This window comes from Notechis scutatus, chromosome 10, assembly GCF_049901735.1.
Source record: "Notechis scutatus isolate UNSWTSFEM ecotype Mainland chromosome 10, rNotScu1.2, whole genome shotgun sequence".
In the NCBI taxonomy this organism is placed as follows: domain Eukaryota; kingdom Metazoa; phylum Chordata; class Lepidosauria; order Squamata; family Elapidae; genus Notechis; species Notechis scutatus.
Genome location: NC_142018.1, coordinates 2,691,382 through 2,716,803, shown reverse-complemented (window position 1 = coordinate 2,716,803; position 25,422 = coordinate 2,691,382). Strand labels below are relative to the sequence as shown.

At 43.0% G+C, this 25,422-nt stretch overlaps 1 protein-coding gene across 5 annotated transcripts in view; it reads left to right on the top strand.

The window, feature by feature from the left end:
* The window catches only part of STARD8 (StAR related lipid transfer domain containing 8), a 76,758-nt gene that overhangs the window by 26,220 nt on the left and 25,116 nt on the right, over window positions 1-25,422 (top strand). The window contains exons 1-4 of one of the 5 annotated variants that reach the window (XM_087971971.1): window positions 8,845-8,916; window positions 18,740-18,794; window positions 20,021-20,477; window positions 20,523-21,345. In XM_087971971.1, the coding sequence (XP_087828097.1) occupies window positions 18,747-18,794; window positions 20,021-20,477; window positions 20,523-21,345 (1,328 nt within the window). In that variant the 5' untranslated portion in view covers window positions 8,845-8,916; window positions 18,740-18,746. Of the gene's footprint in view, window positions 1-8,844; window positions 8,917-18,233; window positions 18,450-18,604; window positions 18,795-20,020; window positions 21,346-25,422 lie in introns of those variants that run through there. The other 4 variants (XM_026678554.2, XM_087971970.1, XM_087971972.1 and 1 more) reach the window with 4 other exon arrangements.

Here is a 25,422-nt window from a genome sequence, read left to right as displayed (position 1 = left end):
TCCACACTCGGCTCCCATTTGAAGACCACTGGCGTGTCAGGCATCAGAGGAATGCCCCCTTCAAGATATTTATTGGCAGCTCCTGGTGTGTTCTTGGGGTGGAAGATGCTCTCTGCCCCCTCGGCCGTCCATGGCATTAAAATAGGAACTGGCAAAAAAATAGCTTTCTCTCCTGGACTTACCTTGGAACTGTTTTAAAGGAATTATTTTTTTTTAAAAAAAAGCTGCTTATAAACAGGAAATAATTGCTAAAAATATCACATGCATGGTTTTTAAAATCTTGAACACAGCTCTGTTCAGACAATAGGAGGGCCAGGCAATGGATTTAAAGTCAGTGGAGAAATGTGTCCTTCGCAGATCTCTTCTTTAAAGGCTTCAGCAGTTTCCTAAAAGGCAACAGCAAGGCAGCCAAGTAAAAAACTCAAAAGAAAATTCCAGAACTGAAAAGGGCCCATCCCAGGAAGGGATCCAGAAAGTCCATCCTGGCTGATTCTGCAAGGACCCGGCCCTGCTCCTGCCTGCAGAAGGAAAGCGGGTGGGGGAAGGGCAGTGAACTGTTTGCCTGCTGTTTGGTGGGCTGGCCCTGTTGAGAGCAGAGTGGCCCATACAGAGGTCAGATAGAGAAGGAGATTGGCTCCTGCGCCACTTTCCCCCCAGCCAGTTCTTGGAGCAATCTCACACATCTGGAGCAGTGCAGTGGGTTCCTCAGCTGAGCTCCAGTTGCTCTTCTCTTCTACAGCTCACAGTACATTTTGTGAGCCATCAGCCTGCCTTCAGGATGTCCCTTTAGCCATCTTGCATCCTGTTTGGCAAGACTCCTTGCACTCTTGCTAAGGCAATCTTCTCTTTTGACACCCTATGTTATGTTTCAAACCGAAAAAGCCTTGTCACAGAGGGAGGAGGCTTTTAATTTGGGGGTCATGGAAGGAGCTCCAAGAGATGCCCTGCTCCAAAAACCTTGCACTGTTGCCACTTCTCATCCGAAGGGGCCGTCTTGGCAGCATAACTCCCTGGTTAAGAAAAAGAGACCAGCTCGGGGAGCCGGGCTCCCTGTTTTGGTGGGGCAAAAGGCAGATTGTGTCCCCATTCTGTGCTCCGTGGGAAGAAGACCTCATTCTGCTTGTGTGTTGATTCTGTAAAAACTCTTTACACCCATTCATTTGAAAACACACACTTCATTACAATGTTTTCCCCCTACGTTCGGAGCCTAGCCCTGGAGTGCTAGACGAAAAGCTGACGGCAGAAATCATAGAACATAGAATCCAAGGGCTGGAAGGAAATTTACTGGGGTTGGAGGCCTTCTATACTCCAACCCCTGCACAAGGAGGAGTCCTTCTACCATTCCGGACAAATGAATGTTCAATCTTTTCTTGAAAACCTCCAGTGATAGAGCCCCCATGGCTTTCAGGAGGAAAGCTCTTCCACTGATTAATGGTTCTCACTGTCAGGAAATTTCTGTTTAGTTCTGAGTTGGATCTCTCTTTAACAAGATTTTACCCATTATTTTTTGTCCTGGTTTCTGGTGCTTTGGAGAATAAGTTGACCCCAGTCTTTCAAGTATGGGAAGATGGCTCTCTTCATTCGTCTAGGCACACGTGGTTCCCTTAACCATTCATCTTATGGTTTAACCTCCAGACCCCTTATCATCTTTGTTGCTCTTCTCCAAACTCTTTCTAGCATCTCAATATCCTTATTTTAAAACTGTGGTGACCAAAACCGGATGTAGTATTCCATGTGTGACCTCACTAGCGTGATATAAAGCAGTATTATCTTTCTAGACTTGTTTCAAGATCCTCTTCTTCTCAGGTCCAGCAGCCAAAGCATATTCCCATAACTCTTCATTCAAGAAGAGCAGCCTTTGAGTCCCGTTGATTCAATCCCACATCATGGGATAAATATATATATATATATATATGTCTAAAGAGTCGAAGAGTCCGCTCAGATGTATAAAACCAGTCAAGACATCGGACTAGAAGACTTCCAAGGTCCCTTCTAACCCAATTATTCCATGTTCTAAGACTTTGTATTTTAGTTATGTCAGATCATCTTTGGGGCACCTTTTTTCAATGTCCTCGGATCTTGAAACGGGCCCTCAGATGCCAGGCCAGGCAGTCTTGTTGCTGGAGGAACTGATCCATGGCAAGTTCAGAATAGGGTGGGGCTACTCCAGCCAAGGGGCTTCATTGTGAGGATGGGGACGTCATCTTCTCGCCTTTTTTTGTTCTCATTCCTACAAACCCTACCTTTTGTAGAATTTGGATCGCAACCGTCCCCAAGGGAAAATGTAGGTAAGACGGTACTAGTCACGAGCAAGCCAAATCTGAAAACAGACACAGTGCTTATCTGCTTTATCTGTATTGTGTCGCCAGCAGTTCAGAGTCTGTGATTCATTCTCCTAGGCCCGTCCCTGCCACGTTCCTTTCGTGGAACCCATCCTTCCACGGAGAGCGGGCCTGAAATGGAAAGAGGCCACGTGGGTCTTTCACTCTGAGAATTGACACCTCTGGCTGCTTCCACCTGTTTTTAATGGTTTATTTTTTATCTTTAGCTATCGGCCTAGGATTTGTGGATCTGATTTTAGAGCCAGTTTTGGAGTCCCTAGTGAACTTTTTGGCCCAGCTGCCTGGGATGTAAAATCCAGGCAGATCAGTGGTGGGATTCAAAAATTTTTACTCATGTGGACGTGGCTTGGTGGGTGTGGCAGGGGAAGCTTACTGCAAAATCCCATTCCCTCCCCACCCCACTAACCTGCTTTCCAGCTCCGTTCTCCTGTGCAGGGGCACCAAAGGAGACCCAGCCGATCAGCTGGGACTCGATGGGAGGCAGAGAATAGAGCGGGGCGGGCCCAGTCAGAGGGGGTGTTTGCCGGTTCTCCGAACTACTCAAAATTTCCTCTACCGGTTCTCCAGAACTGGTCCGAACCTGCTGAACACCACCTCTGAAGCCGGTCCAGAGGAAGGAGAAGAGAGAAAGGATGCCTTCCGCTCTCGCTTTCAAACTGCAAGTTTCACCCTAATCCTAACCCAGTTTTGGTCTTCCAGTTCTTGTCACTCTCGACTCTGCTTTGGCCTGTGGGAATGCTTTTTTTCCTCCACTGCCAGCTTCTCAAAGATCCGGCAAAATTTGGCTAACTGTATAACATGAACTACTCTATAGAAACTATAATATCGATGTTATTTAGGGCCAGTTTGCCTTAGTAAAAGGGAAAGACGTTTCTTGACAATTCAGCAAATATTTCAGAATATCTCCAGTTTCCAAAAGGTTGTTATTACAATGTTAAATCTTAATATACCAACCCATCTCTGTATTGTCAGGATATTAAACATCACCCCACGACCCCTAGACCTAGAGCAAGTAGAAAGTGATTAAATATCTGAAGAAATCATAGACTTTTGCCTTGTAGCAAATTAGCCCTCCAGGGAGCTGCATCCCACTGAAATAGCTCTTCCCCAGTTCAACCAGACAGCATTTTTTTCTTAAGCCGCATTGAAGTGGTGAAGAAGAGACGGCTCTGTAGGCTGGTCTCATCTGTCTGCCTGCAGTCGGCCTCTGGAACAGGATTTCCCCGGGCCCAAGTTGGGGCCATACGTCAGCCTTTCCTCGTATGCGTGCATTCTTTGCACCAAACAGAAGAGCGTTTATATTCGGGAGCTATAAAATAGCTCACATTAAACTTTGGAAAAGCCATTTATTTTAGGCCACGTGAAAGCAACAGCTGGTCCTTAGAAAAGTCTGCCCACATCTGCCCACTCTCCTCTTTCACAGCTTTCCATGATGTCAGATACAGGCTTTTTTAAAAAAAATCAACACATGACTTGACTGTGCAGTGATTTTAAAGGAGGAATTTAGGATCTTCCAGATAAAATTCGGAAGCCTGGGGGCTTTGATGCTCTTAGAAAGGAGGAGACAGAGTGAGGCTGGCTAGATTGATTCTTTTCTTTGTTTCTTTGAGGATATGTGAAGTACAAAACAATTGGGGTTGAGGGGGGGGGTAAAGAAAGTTGGAATGAAGAAACAGAATGCTTATAAGTATATAATTGACTAATTTGAGCCCAAAACTAAAGCATTCAGATTCTACAAGCTATGTAATATGTGTTCATATCTAATATGCCTTTGTTGCAGGAAAAAGTAAATTAAGTCCATTAACTTTCCTGGGCCACTTTGAAATAAATACATTTTCTTCTAAGCAATTCAAAGAGTGAAAGTGATCTGATTTGCTTCACTGAAGCAAGGAGACCACCCTGGTTAGCCTTTGATATGGAGGGCTAGCCAAAATACCTGCAGGCTGGGAGGCTTCCAGTCGGGGGGCTGATTAGTCAGCAGGGCTCTGAGGGTGGGTGGTGAGCTGTAGCCCCCCAGCTACGGACCAGCACATGCCAGAAACACTGAATTGAAACTCCTGTTCTGGGATTCCCTGTATTCTGCATGTGGCTCAGGAAACCCATTCATATATGCAAAATGGCCTGATATGCAAATACATTGAACAAAAAGTAAAATAAGTAAACAAAATAAGAACATTGAGCTAAAGTTCCCCTGAAGCAGGTTCAGATGCAGCAAAACAAGTTTCCCAAGACTTGAATGGATGCTTGATTCAGCAATTCTTGATGATCACCTGACCTGGACTGGAAGCTAGACTGGAACGTTTAAAAAAAAAAAAACACCCCTCTGGAAACAGCAGTGCCCAATTCCTTGGTATCCTTGCCAAGGAAGTGACCCAGCCGTGTTCATGCAGTCAGCAAGCATTTCGTTTGAATCGGAGGAGATGCTGACTTGACCAGATGTGGATGTGCTGGTCTTTCAAGAGTGCTTCTTCCACAGACATCAGCAGCATGTCTCGGGGTGGAGGGAGGGTGAGCCTGTTTGCTTTGGGGGCGCATTGTAAGTGAGCTTCTGAATGAGAGGTTGGGCTTAAGATTGCAGGTGCTTTTATGGGGGCCTCACAACTAGAAGGCCAAGTTAATGAGAGCAATTCATGTAAAATCAAGGGTTGTGCTTGGCAGTCCACCATGTCTTTCTTTCCCCAAGGGCCATGTCTGTGGACATTCTCCGTCATCCAGGTCCTGGTTGTCCCAAAGGTGCTTTTTCAGGAGGCAACTGGACTTTCTGTTTCACTATCTTATCCCAGAAGCTTCTTCAGCTCGGACTGGATTGGTGGGGAATGGAAGGATTTATATTCCTTGCATACAGCTGGTCCTTTGCATCCTTTTTGAGAGTCACTGAGGCCACCTGGAGGTTTATCTGTGTCCTCAGGGTCACCTGAGTGGTGCAAATGGGTTTGGAGCCGCCTTGTGCTTTACATGCTGTAAAATACCCTTTCTGCGGCTGTCATAACTGAACCATTGTTAAATAGTGGTCATAAGTCAAGGACTTTGTGTATTTGTTCAGGGATGTGTGTACATGTGTATGTGCGTACAGACCGACCTTTTTACGGACTGTGCAGTGTGGGCAGGGCTCAGATCCCTGGGCCTGAGGGAGTGGCTTGGACAGCTTTTGATGCTGGTGTCCAAAAAGACATACTCCCCCCCCCCAATTTGCCCTGCCCAACATTTCTTTGTTTTCGGCTTGTGCAGTTACAAAAACAAACGCTCTTCCGATAGAGTCTCGGGCGAAGGCCGGCTCCCTCCTCTTTTCCGGACTCCCACCCACCCCTGCTCTCATCATGCAGGGCCCTTTGGAAGAAAGGAAGGCAGGAAGGAAGGAAATGCCCCGCTGGAGTTCACATTCCCAGGGCTGATGTGAAGGAGAGTTCAGCAGGATCCCAGGCCTGCCCAGCTAACCTGCCCAGCTCCTCTGGCTGCTCTGCAGAGATGCTTTGATTTGCCTGCTTTTGCCCTGGGGAGCAGCAAGCCGGCTCCTTCCTGGAGGGAATGGTGGCTCCCTGACCCACCTCGAGGGGCTTTTATCAGCAGCCGCTTTCTGCCTTCGGAGGGGTGAGCCTGACTTTTCCCCTCTGCTCTGCAGGGGAGGACACACCACCTTTGTGGGCGTTGATTTTCTTCCCTCTGGGAAACTGGTCTTTCACTTGCGGAGAGCTGGAGGGTCTCAGAGTAGTGGGGTTCTCTTGACCAGGCTTTTTGGAAAGAGTGTGTGTGCGTGTTCAATGGTTTTTATTTACCCCAAGACCACACAGGGATGGGAACAGCCAGTTTTCCAGCCAGAAGATGCTTTTGCATTCGGACTCCCTCCTACAGGTTAGCTCCTCATCCCAGATCAGATATTCCTTCTGAACAATCAACGAGAAACTTAACATTAGTATTTCTGACTCCAAGCAAACTGTGCGTGTATGTGTGTGGTGGGGGGGGGAATAGTTGTGGAATAGTTGTCCTTCAGAAATGGCTCTGGGCTGCCATGCAGCAATCACGCGGAGTTGCCGGGAGATGCTATTCCTCAGAGTTCAGATTTTGAACCATCTGCAGAGGCTGTTTCTGCCACAGGTCCAGTTGGCCTGAGACTCACAACAGAACAGAGGCTGGCAAAACACTTTTGGTCTTCCAGAGCCGCTTTAAACAAGGCAGAGTTGAAGGTCTGGTTGTTGCTCCCTCTTGCCCCAGGTTTCTCTTCTGCTGAACTTTGGCCAGTGAGTTTGTGGTGAGTTTGCCTTGGGTTGAGTTGCATTCTGCAGAGCCACATATTGTCTTAGGGCAGAGGGGGTCTCCAAACTTGGCAACTTTAAGACTTGTGGACTTCAACTCCCAGAACTCTCAAGCCAGCATAGCATCCTTTCTCTTCCGCACAATCCTGATAAAAACGCATCTCCTTTTACTTCCAAAACTTCTATTAATTGTAGGAATGAAGTCTTAAAGTTGCCAAGGTTGGAGAACCCTGGTCTAGATCCCCAAGGGCTGATCCTGCTAATGTTGCAATATTGGAGGGGGGCAGCTTAACTGAAATCAAATCCCATTGAACTCAGAGAGGATCACTTATACCAAGATAAGTCCTAAGATAAATTGTACTCTAATGGGTAAATTGCCTTTGATAGGCATTGGCATTTTATTAATTAACAGACATAGCCAAGGGCATCGTGGATCCTGGGCATAGGAATAAGGCCCAAATCAGTGCGGGTTTCGTATTAGTTAGTCCTAAAGTGGTCTTGCATTGGCTGAAAAGATGGTGAAGGGTTAATCTGATCCAAAGCTGCTTTGCGGATGCTCTGCTTTATGTAGGTAGTCCTCAACATATGACTTTAACGAAGCAGTCATGTTATGACCAGTGGTGGGATTCATTTTTTTTTTTACTACTGGTTCTGTGGGCATGGCTTTGGTGGGCATGGCTTGGTGGGCCTGGCAGGGGAAGGATCCTGCAAAATCTCCATTCCCTCCCCACCCCACTAACCTGCTTTCCAGCTCCGTTCTCCTGTGCAGGGCAACCAAAGAAGAGCCAGCCGATCAGCTGGGACTCAATGGGAGGCAGAGAATAGATGGGGTTGGCGGGGCCAGTCAGAGGCGGGATTGGCCGGTTTTCCAGACAACTCAAAATTTCCTCTACCGGTTCTCCAGAACTGGACAGAACCTGCTGAATACCACCTCTGGTTACGATGGCTGTGTTAAGCAACCCCCACAACTTGCTGTCCCTGATGCAGCTGTTAAACAAAAGCATGGGTCATTAAATGAAGCACTGGGTGCCCCGGGGGTGAGGGAAGACTAGCGCAGACCTAGGCCGGCCTGCCCTAACCTCCCCACCCCCAGAGACGCTCCGTGGTCCACTTCCTGCCCCTCAGGGTCCCCACAGCCCTTGGGCCTCAATTTGCCCCCCAACCAGGGACCCCCAAGCCTTAGTCCTGATTGTGACACCCACATACACACACACACATGGCCCCCCTCCCTCCTCCTGACTTACTTCCAAAGAGCTCCGGGGAAGGATCCCGCATCTCTTCGTTCTGCAGCCACATAGCGCAATTGAGGAAATGGCCACCATGTTCCCAGCTCCTAGAATTCAGAGCTCTTCCAAAGATGTGAGGAGGGAACCGAGGGGTGGAAATCAGACCTGGGGGCGGCATCCAGTGAAGGAAGAGGGGGGAGATGGCCGGGATGTGTGCAGGGGTGGGATTCAAATTTTTTAACAACTGGTTCTGTGGGCGTGGCTTAGTTGGTGGGCATGGCTTGATGGGTATGTGACTGGCTGGGTGTGGCCAACTCAATATCACTCACATCGAGGCATGCTTCTCCTTGCCTGGGGCTCTCATGAATGTGGGGATGCTGCAACAGTCGTAAGTGTGAAAAATGGTCATAAGTCACTTTTTTCAGTGCCATTGTAACTTTGAATGGTCACTCCACACAAGCAAAGTACCAGCAAAGGAGGGGAAAAAAACTCCAGAGAAGTTCCACAGACAGGAAGTCTAGTCCTGCCAAGAATGTAATAAGGGTTAATGGAGAGGCAGTTTCTGTAAGCAACACCAGAATGTTTCCTTCCTGCCTTCCTTACAGGATTAGGCCAGTAATTTCTTCTCACAACCGGTTCTCCGAACTGCTTAGAAGGTTAACAACCGGTTCTAGCCAATAGGTGTGAACTGGTAGAATCCCACCCCTGGATGTGTGTGTCCCTGCAGTCAGGCATACAGGTAAACAACCGCATGGGCTCTCCGTGGCCATCACATTGAAACTGCGTCGTAAGTAACTTTGGGGGGGGGAGGTGTGTGGCAACTTCTAAGTTGAGGACTGCCTGTAGTCCAGAGGATATTCACCTGAATCTTTCCTCGCTAACCTGCAATTAACGCCGTTATTTTTGCCCTGCCCTGCTCTCCTTTCCTTTTTTTTCCGTGAGATGCCCTTGGCAAATGCAAAGAATTGTAAAGAGTTCAGGGCTTTTGCTGCATCGCCCCCTCACCCTTCCTTGGCTTTCTTTCAGACGCTCGAGGCTCAGGAAGATCCTGCATGGCTGCAGCCGCTGCATTCTCTCGCTCTGCACAACTCCGTGAAGGTAGGAAGCCCCTCTGGGGTCTCTGCAGGGCCAATAGGGATAGTGGGTCCCTTGGGAGAGTCAGCACTCTTCACACAGTTGGCATGCCAGGCTGGCCACTTTGCAAAAAAACAGCCACGTCCATCCTTGAAGTAGCCAGATGACCTTTCTTTGCCCCTTAGATCCCACGGGTCTCCGAACTTGGCAACTTTAAGACTTGTGGACTTCAACTCCTGGAAGTCCTCAGCCAGCATAGCATCCTTTCTCTTCCGCGCAGTCCTGATAAAAACGCATGTCCTTTTACTTCCAAAACTTCTATTAATTGTAGGAGTCCGAGGCTGGAATGAAAAAGGAAAATACTGTTTATATATGAAATCCATTCAGGTCTCGGAACAATTCTTTAAAGTTTTGGAACTCCCAATGCATTTAATAACTGCTTCTAATGGCTAGTCCTGCTTCAGTGATTTTTATCTACCTCGCCCCTGCTTTGTTGATAAAATTATGTATTCCAAGAAATGTGTTGCGATGATTCTAAGGCGTTGTCTGTTCTGTACTTGCTCTGCGTCTTAGGGACATAACTCAGGCACCCTTGCTAAACTGCAGAGAGGTCAGCCTGCTCTGCAAAACTTCCAGGACTTTTGCTATCGGCTCTTTTGCATTCCTGAAGTTTTCCCTTCAGGCAATCCTCTGGCCTGAGATTTTACAGGATGTTTAAGGAATGCCGGCATATCCTGTCTCTGAGGGTTGAGGGGAGGAGGCTCCTGGCTGGCGCAGGAATAAGCAGTTTAGCTGGCTGGACTTGGATAGGGGAAGCCCGTATTGTCCAGCTCTACTAGGCTGTGACTTGTGTGTGCAAAGTATCAGCAGGCTCAGTCACTGCCATCATTAGGCTGCACTTCAGAAGAAGAAATCTGGGGACCAAGACTGATGTTTTCTTTCTTTTTTTAAACAAATTTTATTAATTTTCAAAGATAATACACAAACAAACAAAACATAAAATATAAGAACATAAAACATCTTTTCTGAAAGCTGAAAGCTGCTTATTGAGTTTTAACAAAGCAAATAAAACATCTTATTTGAGTACAGCATGGTTCCAGGTTATCACATTTCCATACAGACACAATTTCATATGCATATTCATCTTATGTATTCAACTTCATATCTTATTACTCTTTTTCCAACTTCTCACTATTTCTCCCTTTACTTCTATTCAATTATATTTCTTTTACCTAAATTTCTATATCTTTTTATTCATTGTACTTATACTTTCATCTGTCTTGTTTACAATTTCATATGTTCTCTTCCAACATTCTTCCAAAATTTTATTAATTCTCAATAAACAAACATAGACAAACAAAACACAAAACATGAAAACATAAAACTTCTTTTTGGAAAGCGGCTTAACCCCGGGTTACATCTTTTTGTACAAACATAAATCAAATTCATCCTCACCTTATATACTATTTCATATCTTTTTTAACATTCTATATTTTCTATATGTCTTCTCCCCTCTTTTCACTCTCTTAATTCTATTTTATTTATTTCATCTCAATTTAAATCATTATATTTGTATCTTTTGTCCGTTCTCTTTCAATTATCTATTTATCTTTTCTCTTTAATACAAAATTTCTCCTGTAATCACTGGTTGAAGTGTGATGCCTTTCTATCTTTCCCCTAAATTTAACACTTAAAATAATATATAATTTGCATTCTGATTCTGCTTAGTACATTCTACATACTACATTTTAAAATAAAATAAAAATAAGCTTATAATATAGTAAAAACAATGTTCCATAGCAAATTAAACTCTATTATTAAATCCTAAACTTTTTACACATTCCCTTTAATATTTTATTAACTCATATAATATTCCAATTTTCTAACTCTATTTCAAATACAAATACTACAATACAATCTTATGTACTTTTGCAGAATCTCTTTTTTAATTGTATTTTACCCTTTGTCTCTAAACAAAAACCTGTTTTTTAACATCTTGTTTTAAGCCTTTATAACTTCTCTTCCCTTTTTCCCTTCCTTTCTTGTCGAATCTAGCCTTTTTACCCCCCCCCCTCATCTCTTAAACTCCGCCCTCTTGGTCTCCCCTCTCTGTTGTATTCCTCTTTTCTGTTGCTTTCTGACATTGTATTGATTTTTCACCTTATTGTTCCCTTTCTTGGTTGTTTTTTTAAGTCCTGAATTCTCCATTTTCTTTCCCCTCTTTCCCTTTTCTTCCTCAACTAAAATTGTTTGTCCATTAAAGATGGCTTCTTCTTCATCATCCCAGCTTTCTTGTTGCTGTAATTCCTGGTAGGTAGAAATCACCATTTCTAAGAAGTGAAAAACAGATCCAGAAGAGCCCTTGCCTTCTTGTTCCTCTTCTTTTAGCTTTTTGAATTCCATTTTCCATTATCCATTGAACAGATAATGCCATTGTGAGATTTTTTTAAGCAACTCAAATGTTTTTAGTCTTTCAAAAAATAGTTTCCAAAAGTCCCAAAGTCACCAAGCAATCCAAATCAACACAAACTGTTTCATTTAGCACTTTCTTCTTTTTATACTTTCTCTTCCTGGGGTAGAATTCAATTACACAGTTCCAAAGTGATTTTTTAGAAATCTTATTGCAGTTTGTCTCTGATCTTATAAGCTCCAAGCAGTCTCCTCCAGCAAAATCTTAATATAAGTTCTTTACCTCTCCCTTCCCACTTATAGCAAAAAGATTTTAATTTTTTAATTCCAATGTTCAGAAATCTTTAATGTCCCCTTGGCTTTAATTTTCAAATTTAATTACCTTCTGTTGCCAAAGTGGGTTTTTCCGATTTCCATCTGCTATCTCCGTAGGGAAGGAGAGTGAGAAAAAACAAACTTTCCCTTTTCACTTTCATCTGCCGCTTTTTACAATCTTCTTAGGAAACAATGTATCATTTAAAAAGTTGAATTTCCAGGGTATTTAGATGTTACTTGTTGTCCCGGTTCAGTCAAAAACTTTCACTTTCTCAACTTCCTCCTGCACATTCTTGTCCGGCTGACCACCGCTCCACCGCCTTTGTGGCGCCCATTGCTGACCACCTCTCCACCGCCTTTGGAAAAGGGAGTTAAGCCGGCTGAGGAGGGGGGTTGCGATACCCCCGGACCCCTGCCCGGATCTCCCCTATCTTCAGTTACCTCTACGGGGTAACTATAGCCTCCAAATCCAACTGGATCGGGGGCACTCCAGCAGCGAGTGCAGCAGGAACCGCGCACAGTCGCGGATTTCTGCCGCCGCCGAAGCCTTGCAAACAGGAACTCCAAGACTGTTGTTTTCAAGGCTGGTTCCAATTCAGCTTCTGCTCCCTGTACGTCTCCTTTCAGAGAAAGAAGCTGCAGTCTTTTTTCTTTTTCAATTTTTTTATTTTACATATACATATCAGTGAGTCAACAGTGTGGCACCTGGGTATCATACATTTTAGTACAAATAGAAATAGTAATATTAATCATATTTGTTACATTCATCAAGCTTATATGGTACTAATGGTAATACACAAGTTTATATTAAGCTATAGTGTTACACTGTTTAATTATTCCATATTTCAGTATATTATTCTAATGCCAATCACAATGTTATTTAAACATAGCTAATAATACCATCGTTTAATTTCTAAGCTTCCCTCTTGTTGTTACTTTTATCTTGTTACATAGAAATGTTTATACTAATATTCCCCCTTTTCTCTTATTTCTGTCTCTCTTCTGATTTTTATTCATGCCGTCATTATATGAAAAGACATTTCCTTTCTATCCACCGTCTCTTTCCATTTTAATACTTTAATTCTTGTTCGCTTTTTAACTTACCTCCCATATTTCTCTCTTACACTTATTTGTATTGAGATGCAATTCTTCATTATTTAATTATTCAATGTTTCAATATACAATTCTAATGCCAGTCATAATATTCTTTAAACAGAGATAATATGTATGAAGTGCAATGACAATAAAGTAAAGTAAACTAATACTAATTGTATTTGTACATTCATCAAGCCTATATGAACACTTATTTGAACATACCTAATAATACCATCATTCAATCTCTAGTTTTTCCCTTTTATTATTGCTTTTATTATATAAAAATGTATATATTAATATCCTCCTATTCTCTTATTTCTACCTCTATTCTAGTTTTTAATCATGCCACCTTTATATTTTTTTTAAAAAAACCCTTCCCTTTCTATCCATTGTCTCTTTTCTGCTTCAGTACTTCGATTCTTATTCTTTTTTTAACTTGCCTCCCATATTCCTCTGTCGGATCTTTACCTCTATCTGTGTCTGTATCCTGGCTATTCAATCTAGGTACTTCTCCCATCTCTACTCTCATCCACTGCCTAAGTTTCAAACTATCTGCCCAAGCCTCCATCTCCCTTTCAAAAGTATCTTCCTGCATCTCCAGTTCTCTTTTTAACTCTCTTAGAGTATTTCCCCCTGGTTTAATTCATCAGTCATTGTTATTTTTATTGTTGTAGCCTTATTTTCTTCTGTTGATTGCTGATCCTCACTTCTATTTTTCCCTCCATTCATCCTGTTAGCTCCTCCCTTTCCTGGGCATCTTGATCTTTGCTCATTGTCCCTTGTGTAATATTTTCATTTTTTCCCTCTATGCCCTACATTAGTTCCATAATCTCCTTGTGGCTTGTTTCCATAATGCTTTGTCCTTTATGCTTTGAAACATCAATGCCATCCCTTTCAAAGTTCCACTCATTTCCCTCTTATGGAGCATCTTGTCCTGTTTTACTAAATCCAATTCTTATCCAATAGTCCAAGAATGCTATATTCAAGCTTAAAGTTGCTCCTTAGAAAGTACACTGATCACAATTATTTGTGTGCCATAATTAATCAATCAGTTCCATTTAAAAAATCCAGGGAGTTATCCAAAGCCTCTTTAACTCACCTTTGTAAATTCAATCATTTATAATAGCATTCAGGGGGCACTTCAATTAGATGTCTTCTAGATGATACCTTTGGTCTTGGATGGGGTGGCACTACCCCAAACAGACCCTGTGAGTAATCTAGGAGTTTTCCTGGACTTATGACTCCTGTTCAAAGAGCAGGTGGTGGTCGTGGCCAGGAGGGCCTTTGTGCAACTGTGGGTTGTGCACCAGTTACACCCTTTCCTGGACCAACAGTACCTACTCACAGTCACTCATGCCCTCGTCACTTCCCATCTTGACTATTGCAATACACTCTACATGGGACTGCCCTTGAAGAGCATCTGGAAGCTCCAGTTGGGGCAAAATGCAGCAGCCTGCATGGTTTTGTGCAGACCCCAATGTGCACATGTATCGCCACTCCTGCGGGAGCTGCATTGGTTGCCAATTTGCTTCAGGATACAATTCAAGGTGCTGGCTGTCCCCTTTAAAGCCCTTCATGGCTTGGGACCAGGTGATCTGAGGGACCGTCTCTTGCCGGTCACATCTACCTGACCCACCAGATCGGGGAGGCAGGGAATATTTTGGGTCCCATCCCCAAGGGAGATTCACCTGGTGGGACCCAGAAGAAGGACCTTCTCCGTGGTGGCTCCCTCTCTCTGGAAGCCCCAGAAATTAGAACAGACCCCACTTTGCCACTGTTCTGGAAGGCCCTGAAGACCTGGTTCTGCCAGCAGGCCTGGGGAACCCAGAGCGGGATGGAGCCCATGAAATGGCTCGTGTGATCTGCTGTCGCTGGGGCGGTGGGTGAGGGGTGGTTTTATTATATTAATTTATTTGATTCTTTTTATTAGTTTTATTGTTTTAAATGAGGTTTTATATTCTGTAAGCCACCTTGAGTCCCCATGGGCAAATAGGCAGCAATATAAATTCAATAAATAAATAAATAAAATAAGTAAAATGGATTCAGGAAACTACAGGCAATCAACCTTACATCAATACCTGGAGAATCCTGGAAAAAATAATCAAGCAACAGATCTGCGAACACCTACAAGCCAATAAAGTTATAACCAAAAGCCAACATGGGTTTGTCAAAAGCAAATTATGTCAAATAAATCTTATTTCATTCTTTGACAAAGTGACTCCACTAGTGGCCCATTGAAAGAGGCTGGACCTCCCGTTGTCTAAAATGGTATAGAATCTCCTGCTTGGGTGGGAGGTTGCATTAGAGAACATCAGGGGTTCCTTCCAACTCTGTTATTCTGTTCTGCTATTCTGTTCTTCTTTCTATGATCGTGTGTATCCATCCCATCAAACCCAAAGAAAGTCTGGAATGGCATAGGAACTCCCAACCTGGGCAGGGGGTTGGATTAAAAGATCTCCAAGGTCCCTTCCAACCCTATTATTCTACGTTCTGTATTCTATGTTCTGTGTTCCGTTAGCTTCACTGTAGTGTAGCATCCACAGCAAGACTTCCTGCTACCCTCTTGTTTTTCTCCTGCTTCCATTTGGATTATTGTCTTCCCCAAGAAATTATATCATCCTGCCCCACATTGCAGCCAAGAGAGAAAGTGAAGGCGGCCTTGGTTTATGTTGGAGGAACTTCACTCCTTGCTCTGAGCCAGACAGTCGCAGCCAAGGAGCAAATTTCAACACAAAGAAACCACACCGTCTGATCACAAAATTTTACCACTTCGAAGGTAGATCCTGTTCTAAGGACACAACTAATATCTCTCTTCTTGAGTTTCCCTCTTCTGTTCCCGCTACTTTGGCATGTTGCTTTTGCTTTCTCTGGATTGTTGCTTTGAAAGTCAAATGAACAACGTTCTACTTTGCCAAGATACGCTAATCGTTATAGTCTAGGCTATTTAGGGACAGGCGAGGAAAACCTTTCTTTCGCTGATCATTTGGCAAAAGGTTTGTGCATATGCAGACTTGTTTTCTGGGGGATGTTGGGGTGGTTTTAAAAGTAAAAAATAAATAAAATAAAAACTTCAAAGTACCTTTTAGCAGTAAAGTGGTAAAGTTTGTTTCAAAGATTGAATCAAAAAGTTCAAAGTGCTTTTGAGAGTGCAGAGCATTTGAGTGAAAGTAGCAATGAAATTTGTCAAAGACAAATGTGAATGGTCAAATGTACAGGTGTAGAATGCTGGATTCCCTCTCTGGCACTCCTATTTCCAGAAAGGATCTGTAATTGTAGCTGATCACAAGCAAAATGTCAGTAGTGCAGTGGGGCTGCAGACAAGACCACTGCAGTTGAAGGTTGCCCCCAATACAGGATGTCTTTGTTCCCCTTTTCTTCTGCTCTCCTTCAAGGGCTGAGTCCTATTAGGGGCACCAGACTAACAAGATTCAGAAACTGGAACGGGTGCAACAAAAGTTTGCAAGGGTGGCGAGCAAACTAGTAATGAAGTCTCAACGAAAGATTGAGGGAACTGTGTATATGTGCACCTTGAGGCTGTGATAGTCCTCTTTCAATACTTGAGGAAGCTCTCCAGAGACGAAGGCCAGCTCCGTTCTCCATCTTCCAAAGTGCAGGCAGCATAATGACTTCGGAAAGAGTGGTGGGATTCCCTTGGGGGGTGGGGGGAGCAGGACATCCATTTATCTGGGGTAATTTAATTTGGACTCATGCACTGAGCAGAGGTTGGTGGAAGCCCTGTTGAAAGATTTGCAAAGAAAAAGGAATGGGGAAGTCACCCATGGGTCTCTGGCTTTCCTGAAACGTAGAAATACGTTCCTGGGTGGCTATGCTGAGGACTGAGAGGTTCCTCAGCCACTTAGCATCCATCTGATGAAAAAGAGCGCCTGTGTGAAGATCAGACCACCTGCTCCTTTTTCCTGGGAAAAGATGGCTTGGTCCCATCCTTTCCAATCGCACTCTGGGTGGGACTACTTCTCCTTCTCCTCCTCCTTCTTTTTCCTAGCATATTCCCACAAGTGTAGGATCCGCTTTTTGGATCATTGAGCGCTACTTTGCACAGTCAGCTGCGTCTCCAGGGTGCAGGCCCAAGGCCTGCATATCTTTGTTGATGGTGTCTTGCCATCTCTGTTTTGGACGCCCACAAGGTCGACGGCCAATGACTTTCGGTTGGTAGGCAGTCTTGGCAATGGTGGAAGGTGCTGCTTCCTGGTTATGTCCATACCAGTGGAGTCGGCCTTCTCTCATCTTCTCTATAAATTGGTGCCACACCAAATTATACTCTGGGTGGGACTCCCTTTGGAATATGTTATCAAATTTCTGGTGATAAAGATTGGTGTCTGCTGGGTTTCATTATTCATAGGGTGGGGTTCAGTGGTGATACATTGCAGATTTGCTGATGGTTCCTTTAAAGAAAAATTCTAAATAAAAATACAGTAACCATGAATAGTACAGCAAGCTATTTAAGAAGGAAGACAACACCAATGAATGAACGTGTATCCTTCCCTCACATTAATGTATTAATTCTGGCATAAAACAATTATAGTTCCCCTGGGTGGTGTTAGATACAAACTCAGATCGTAAATCTGAGAAGGCTTTAGCTTTTCCTTGACCAGAATGCAGTGAGGTCAGTTTCTCAGCTCTGGCCATGCGCCAGACATTTTGGTACCAGAGGGCTCATGTCATTGCTCTATTTTTCCAGAGTTGTGGAGATTCTCGTGGCAAGTTCACAAAAATACTATTGATTTTGTAGAATAAATGCTTTCATTTATGTGCTACTAAAACTTTCATTAGGTTTATCTGTTTGTTTGTACTCTCAAGTTAGCCCAAGCAGTATATTATATCGCCACAAATTTTGAATTGACATGCCTAAAATCTGCTCACTTCAAAAATGGCTTTGTCCTCCCGAGGTAGTTAGAGCGAAGCATCTCAATTCTGGCCCAGCCTTAGTGCTCTCTCCACTGTTGAGCCTCTCCTTCCTTTTGCAAGCTGGCCAGAAAAGTTTGGATCAGTTTTGACCCTTGAGGAAAATGATGATAGTAGAATAGAATAGAATTCTTTTTTATTGGCCAAGTGTGATTGGACACACAAGGAATTTACAAAAGTTCTCAGTGTACATAAAAAGAATAGATACATTTGTCAAGAGTCAAGAATCATCAGGTACAACACTTAACGATAGTCACAGAGTACAAATAAGCAATCAAATCATACTAGGAAACAGTCAATATAAATCGTAAGGATACAAGCGACAAAGTTACAGTCATACAGTCACAAGTGGGAGGAGATGGGTGATAAGGAGTGATGAGAAGATTAATAGTAATAGTAATGCAGACTTAGTAAATAGTTGGACAGTGTGGAGGGAATTATTTGTAATGGTGGTTGCTTTTCCTGATTTTTGTTTTCTGCCTGTTATGCTCCTTTGTTGTCCTTTTTTCCTTATTCCAGGTAAATATTGACTTTGATTGGATTGGATTAGAACAAAAAGCAAGGCCATAACTTAAAACATAAATGATAAAGGTCAGGTCAGTGGACCTGGATGCAGAGGGTTTTACCAAGTCCTTGGGCTTCTGCTCATGAAAACAGGTGGACCGCTGTCCAGAGGGGAGCCTTTCAGCTGAGTCGAGTGGCTGAGAAGGACAGCAGCCTCCTCTGCATCTGGGCCTTAGAAAGCCTTTGCTGGCACCAGATGAAAAGACTGGCAGTGACGCGAAGGAGGGGCTTGAAGCTTCTGGCTCTGGAGGGTGAGAGGCCCCATGAGCTGGCATCTACTTGGGGGAGGGAGGGGGAGACAGGAATCCAGCCCACCCCATGGGGGTGAGCCTGCTTTCCTCAAGTGTGTGTGTGTGTGTGTGTGTGTTATTGTGTGTTTGTGTGTGTAGAGCCTTGCGTGCTTCCTTGATCACCAGCTGTTTGCGTGTCAAGTGACAATGGCCTAAAACAAGAGCTGCTTGTTTTTAAATAGCATGACCAACCTCACAAATGCCGCCGGGGCTGAACAGCCGAGTGAAACAGATCTCTGTTTTGCTTGCAGGAGGCTCATGACTCTGAACTCGATGAAGCTGGAAGTCCACTTTCAGCAGAAACAGGTAAGCTGCAGCATGGGGTACAAGGGTTGGGACAGGGCAGAGAACGCAGCCCACATCCTGGGAAAAGTTGGGCACAGGTTTAGTCCAGAGGGGAGCACGGTGGGTGACTCTTGCCACCACCCCCTGGCTGCCCCCTTCCCGGGCGCTGTCCAGATGCCCTTTGAGCTGACACGAACGCTTTCCTAGAGCAACCCCTGCGGGGCTGAGCTGGAGGGTCCTGGGCTCTTGAGAAGTCCTGGCGTGGAGGCTGGGAGAGGCCCTGGGGGCAGCGATGGGCCTCCGACGCAGAAATCAAACCTGTTGTTACTTAGATAACTTACATCATGCCTTTTCACTAACCAATATAGTCCCCTGTACACATTTTGTACCTAATTTCATCTGAATCAATCCGTTTCCTGAGATTGCATACTACAGAACATTGAAACAAACATGCTGGGGACCATGACTCAAATCCCCTCTAATTGTGGTTAGTGCTAACCAAGTTTAATATTCTAATGAATGATTTAGCTAGTCTTTAACTATCCAGGTTAAGCAAGTTAACGATATGTAAATACAGCAAGTGTGGCAAACAATTCATAAAATTCTCAAAAGAAGCCATTTCAGTCAGCCTAAAATTTATTTAGAAAAAGGAGCAACCAGCGGGGACAAAACCATGAAAGCCAGAGACAGAAGGGAATAGAGTGTAGAATAACAGGATTAGAAGGAACCCCATGGGTTTGAAGCACAATTTGGAGATCAGCCATCTTTCTAGACACCTCTCCCAATTCAAGGATTGGCAAATTCTCACAAAATTCCTGTATTATTAATTTATAGTTTTTAAAATTTAATCTGAGTCTCCATGTTGTCAGAAAAGTATATAAACAGCCAACATCTGTCTTTGTTCTAAATCATGATCAAGAAGATCACTTTTATGGAAAGAAAACTAAAATGGATATAAATAATTGAAATATATTTGTTTTGCCTTTTCAAAAGCATCATCAATTTAGTTAAACTTTTAGTAATTACTCTGAAGATTCTCTCACACTTAGGTTTTGACTCAATGGTAAGTGATGGACTGGGTTATCCAAGGTACAATTTTTCTGGATTAGTTCTTTGAATCAATTGTCACTCATCTAGTGGAGGTCATAAAACGATGCTTCTGACAATGCAAAAAGACTGCAGTTCCTTTAGAGCCAGCTTCTTCCCACCCAGTTGTCCAATGACTCTGATTTCTGTGCTTGATCTAGAATGAAGACTTGGATGATGAAGGCTTCTGTACTCTTGGTGCGCGATGGGCCTCCCAAAGACCCTGCAGAAGATGGTCCCAAACTGACTCAAAGGAACATCTTGGAAAGAGCTTGCAAAGAGACTCCACAATGAGGAAGTTTTCCAGCCAGGAAAGTGTCCTCACAGACCTCAGTGCTGACTTGGAGGCCATTTCACTCCATAGCACAAGCAGCTCTGGTGGGACCTTGGCTCCTGTGGCCGTAGCACCCCATTCGTCGTCCACTCAGAACTCCCCGACCTTAACCAACCCTACTGACAGCTTGAGTAACCATTCTCCAGCAGCCCAGTCTTCAAATGAAAACAGCAAGGAAAAACCCAAGAAACGTCAGACACGGAGTTTCCGCAAAAGAATCGAATCTCTGAGAAGGAAAGACAAGGAGAAATTGGACTCCGCTAAAGCTCCAGATGAGGATAGAACTCGCCTCATGTCTGGTTGGAAGTCCACAAAGGATGCCAAGGAACCTGTCTCTGGGACGCAGGTTGTAGTAGGAAATGAAAAGCCACGTCCTTTCTACAGCACTAAGACCCTTCCAACAGGTGGTCAGAGTAACCAGGCTCTGGCCTCAGTTAAAAGCAAGCTGCTATGTGAGTCCAAATATGGTAGTATTTATTTAGAGGATTATGAAACAAGTCTGAACAAGAAACAGGATGCCAGAATGTGGGATCACCAAATTGCATTTAAAAGAGATTATTTATTCCACATCCCAGGGGATTACAAGCCAGGCACTTTCCCTAAATCTCTCTCCATTGAAAGCTTGTGTCCTTTGGAGAGTGGCTGTTTGGCAGACTGGAGATCGACCCCCAAAGCCTCAAGTCCTTTGGCAGGTGGCACTGGCATCAGCAGTGGTGTCCATGCGGGCAACTCTTCTCATGCCCTGGAGCACCGACCAAGGAGGCCTTCAAGCACTTCCACAGGTAGCCGCACCAGCCTCTACGACAACGTTCCTGACTTCGGCAGTGGAGACGATCTCTTTGATCTGGACCAGGAAATGATCTATGAAAACCTAGATGACATCCTGCAGCATGTTTGGGGTCTCCAGCAAAAAGTAGAGCTCTGGTCAAAGGCAGTTAAGTTGGACATGGAGGATGAAACTGTTGGGGTGGAGGAAACAGATTCTGGAGAGGAGCCCACCAATCTCAACTTGGAGAACCATTCCATGTCTGACATTGGTATTTCCACCAGCGACTTTGAGAGCACTGCCAACTCTCTGAATGAGACTGAGGAGCCCGAAATGAGGGAGCGCAGAGACTCTGGCGTGGGGGCATCGCTTACAAGACCTTGCAGGTAAGTCTGGCAACTTTTTCAGGGTAATTAGGAATCTCCTGATCCTCTTCTCTCCCTAGGAAAATCTGTCTGAATGCTGCTCAGGGTTGTGATAGAGTTGTACAGCCTATGAGTTTAATAAAGAGCAGTAATAATTTCAGATTTTTGCTCTTCCAGGCCCCCCACCAAAAGATAAGTCTACCTGGTCCCTGTTCAGAACTGGGATCAAAGCCCCTCAGTCTTGTTCAGTGGCCATTGATGATGATGCTCCAGTGCTGTCTTTTGTGGGGAATTCTTCTCTCCGGTTTGTTCTGCAGATACTCACAGGTTACACTGTTCGTTCTCAGGACAGAAATTGTGGTTTTGGATACTATAAGAAATCCCACATATTTCTTTAGGGTGAAGTTGAAATTTGGCAATATGTTTAGCATTGCATGTAATGCTATGTTGATGACCCAAACTCTGTCAAGGACCTTGGAGTACTCATCTCTAATGATCTAAGTGCGAGAGCCCATTGTAACTATATAGCCAAAACGGCATTAAGAGTTGTTAACCTAATCCTACATAGCTTTTTCTCAGGTAATATCACGCTACTAACTAGAGCATAAAAAACATTTGCTAGACCAATACTTGAATACAGCTCATCAGTCTGGAACCCACATTACGTATCTGACATTAACACAGTTGAGAAAGTCCAGAAATATTTCAAAAGAAGAGTTCTCCACTCCTCTACTCGTTGTAGATTACCTTATGCCACCAGGCTCGAAATTCTAGACCTAAAAAACTAGAACTACGCCGCCTTCAGTCCGATCTAAGTATAGTACATAAAATTATATATTGCAATATCCTACCTGTTGTTTTTTTTTAAATTTTATTTGGGTTTTCACAAAAACAAAATACAAATAAAACATCTTTTTAGAAAATAGCATGGCCCCAGGTTATCACTTCTTCATACAGACACAAAATGCAATTTCATGCTCATTTTTATATTCTATTCCATATCTTATTACCATTTTATATTTTCTACATAGTTTTTCCCCTCTTCTAATTTTCTCAACTTTGTTTTGATTATCTCAATTCAAATCATTATATTTATACTTTTGTCTGTCCTGTTACAATTTCACATTATCTTTTCTTATTAAACAAATTTTTCCCTGTAGTTACCAATTAGAGTATGACACCTTTATATCCTTTAATTTTATCCATTCAAGCTCTTATTTAAGCTTCAATGTATAGCTTTAAGATTATAGCATTCAATATAATACATAACTTCCAATCGAATTCTGCTTGGTACATTCTTAAAATAGACACTATATTCTTAAAAAGAAAAAATTATATATATATGTAAATAAAACACATTCCATTCCAATTCAATTCTATCATTAATATGCATTAAAATCTTAACATCTTTAACATTTCTTTTCAATTGAATATCATACTTCCTTGGGAACACTTATAAACTTACCATAGTTAATTCTTTTTTCCCCATATTTCTCACTTATATTTTTATAAATCATTACTAATAATTAAAAATGTTCCCTTTTAATTCTCTCAATCATTTTAATTCATTTATTTATTAACAAACATCCCACTGCATTACAATAAATATTTTATCCATCATCATATTTTCTAAAATTATTTCTATTTGTAATATAACAAAGCTATCTTATGTAACTTTGCAGAATCCCTTTTACAATTAAATTTTCACCCATTATCTCTAAACAAACTTATGGTTACAATCCTTATATCTTTTCCCTGTTTCTCCATTTCTTGTTTTTCTTGAGTTTTGACTTCCGGTTTGAGTTTCTTCTGTGACAGACCGAAACCTCGTCTCTCCGAGGCTTCGATCTGTGCTCGCCGCTGGAGCGCCTTGAGCCACCCCGTAGAGGTGGTGAAGAGGGGGCAGACTGCCTGCAGGGTTGAGGAGAGCTGCATCTCTCCTCCCCAGCTGGCCATTACTCCCTTTCCCGAAGGCAGTTGTAGCGGTGGTCAGAAATGGCCACCACAAAGAAGAACTCGACCGGAAAAGAATGTGCAGGAGGAAGATAAGAAGAGAAAGTTTTGGTTGACCAGGTCAAACAGCAAAAGCAACAAATTAGGTACCCTGGAATTTAAACTTAACAACATTGTTCCCAAAGAAGATTTTGAAGCTGCGAAGGAGAGAGAGAAGGGAAAGGATTAGGTTTTTTTTTCTTCCCTTCTTTATACTGACAGCTAAGAGACTTAAGCAAGAAACTGAAAAAAAATCCATTTTGACATTAATAGGCATCTAAGCTGAAAATAAAAGTCAAAGGGATAAATAAAGATTTCTGGACATTTAAAAGTTTTTAAAAAGCAGGAAAGGAGGGGAAAAAAAGAATAAAAGGGCAGGATCTGGAAAAATGGAGGAGACTGCCTGGAATTAAGGAATGGAGCTGTCATTAAAAGGAACTTACAGTGAAATTTTAACAAGATTCCTCAAAGATACATTTTAATGGAAACTTGGTAACAAAATAATAGAACCCCAGGAAGAGAAAGTGGAAAAAAGAAGCAAGTAGAAACAGCTTTGGATTATTTGGATTACTTGGTGATTTTTGGTTTTTGCATCTAGATGACTAAAATTAACTGGGTGGTTGTTTAAAAGTTTTTAAAATGGTATCACTCTTAGAAGAACTGAAAACGGAACTTAAAAAAATGGAAAGAAGACGCACAAGAAGGGAGAAGTTCTTTTGGCTTTGTGTTTCAATTCTTAGAAATGGAGATCTGGAACTATGAGTAGCAACAAGAAACGCTTGCAGAACAAGAAGATTGGACAAAGAAGAAGCCATCTTTAATGATCAAATAATTGTAAGTGGGGGGGGGAAGAAAAGGGGGGGGGAAGAGAGTGAAAGGTTTAAGACTAGAAAAAACAGCCAAAAAGAAGAAGAACAATTTGAAAGATAAGTATAATATTAGAAAGCAACAGAAGAGGGGATTACAGATGAGAGAGTTAGAAGTAGAGAGACGAGGGGGTAAAAAGGGGAGGGAGAAGAAGAGGGGGAAGAAGGCAAGGAAAAGAAGTTGTAAAAGGCAATGTCCTACCTGTTAATGAATACTTCAGCTTCAACCATAACAATACAAGAGCACACAATAGATACAAACTCAAGGTAAACCGCACCAAACTTGATTGCAGGAAATACGACTTCAGCAACAGAGTGGTCAATGTCTGGAATACTCTACCTGTAGACTGCCTACTATTGACCTCACCCCTTTCCTAAGAGGTTTGTAAGGGGCGTGCATAAGTGCACCAACATGCCTACCGTCCCTGTCCTTTTGTTTCTTTTTATTTCTCTTATATGTATCCATTTCATGTATTCATAACTATGTTTATACTTATACCTATTATCTTGTAAGCGATTGACGAATCAAATAAATAAAAATAAAATAAATAAAAAGAAAACTACTATCTACAGTTCAGTGTCAAGGAAGATCAATAATTAGACTTTAAGAATTTTGTGAGATTTAGATCATTTTGCAAAACTTATTTACAATGGTGCTTTAATTGTTTATTGATGGATTAGAGTTTTGTCCCAATCTGAAGGCAGCTTGAATAAATGCCCCTTCGAGTTTTATCCCAGCAACGTCTCTGTGAGGTAGGCCGTGCTGAGAGAGAGGGATAGCTGCCATGGGCAGCAAAGGCACTTCCCAGCCTAAGGCCAACCTTTACCCACTGTACAACGCCTGGCTTGGCAGCGTTTCAGGCTGGAGTTGGGATACTTGTGGAGACCTAAGACTAGGAAAAACGAGGCATTTCTGGATCCAAGACTGGGAGTGGACTTTGGATGGACTGCCGAAGGCTGGCCCAAGGAGAAAAGACCCAAGACGATAACTAAACTGGGTATGATCCCATTTTAATTCAATTAAAACCAAATGAAAATAGTGATATGACTATTCCTCAAATATTGACTTAAAACTTACTCTTTCTTCACTTTAAAAATACAGCTCAAAATCAGCTTTGGGCTGGCTGTGGAGGCTTTGCCACTTAGGGGTGAGGAAGCTTGGGGCTGCAGACATCAGGTTGTATTGGGGGCTGCAATTTCTGCGAACCTTTTCAGATGCAAGAGACACCCAGGCATTCAG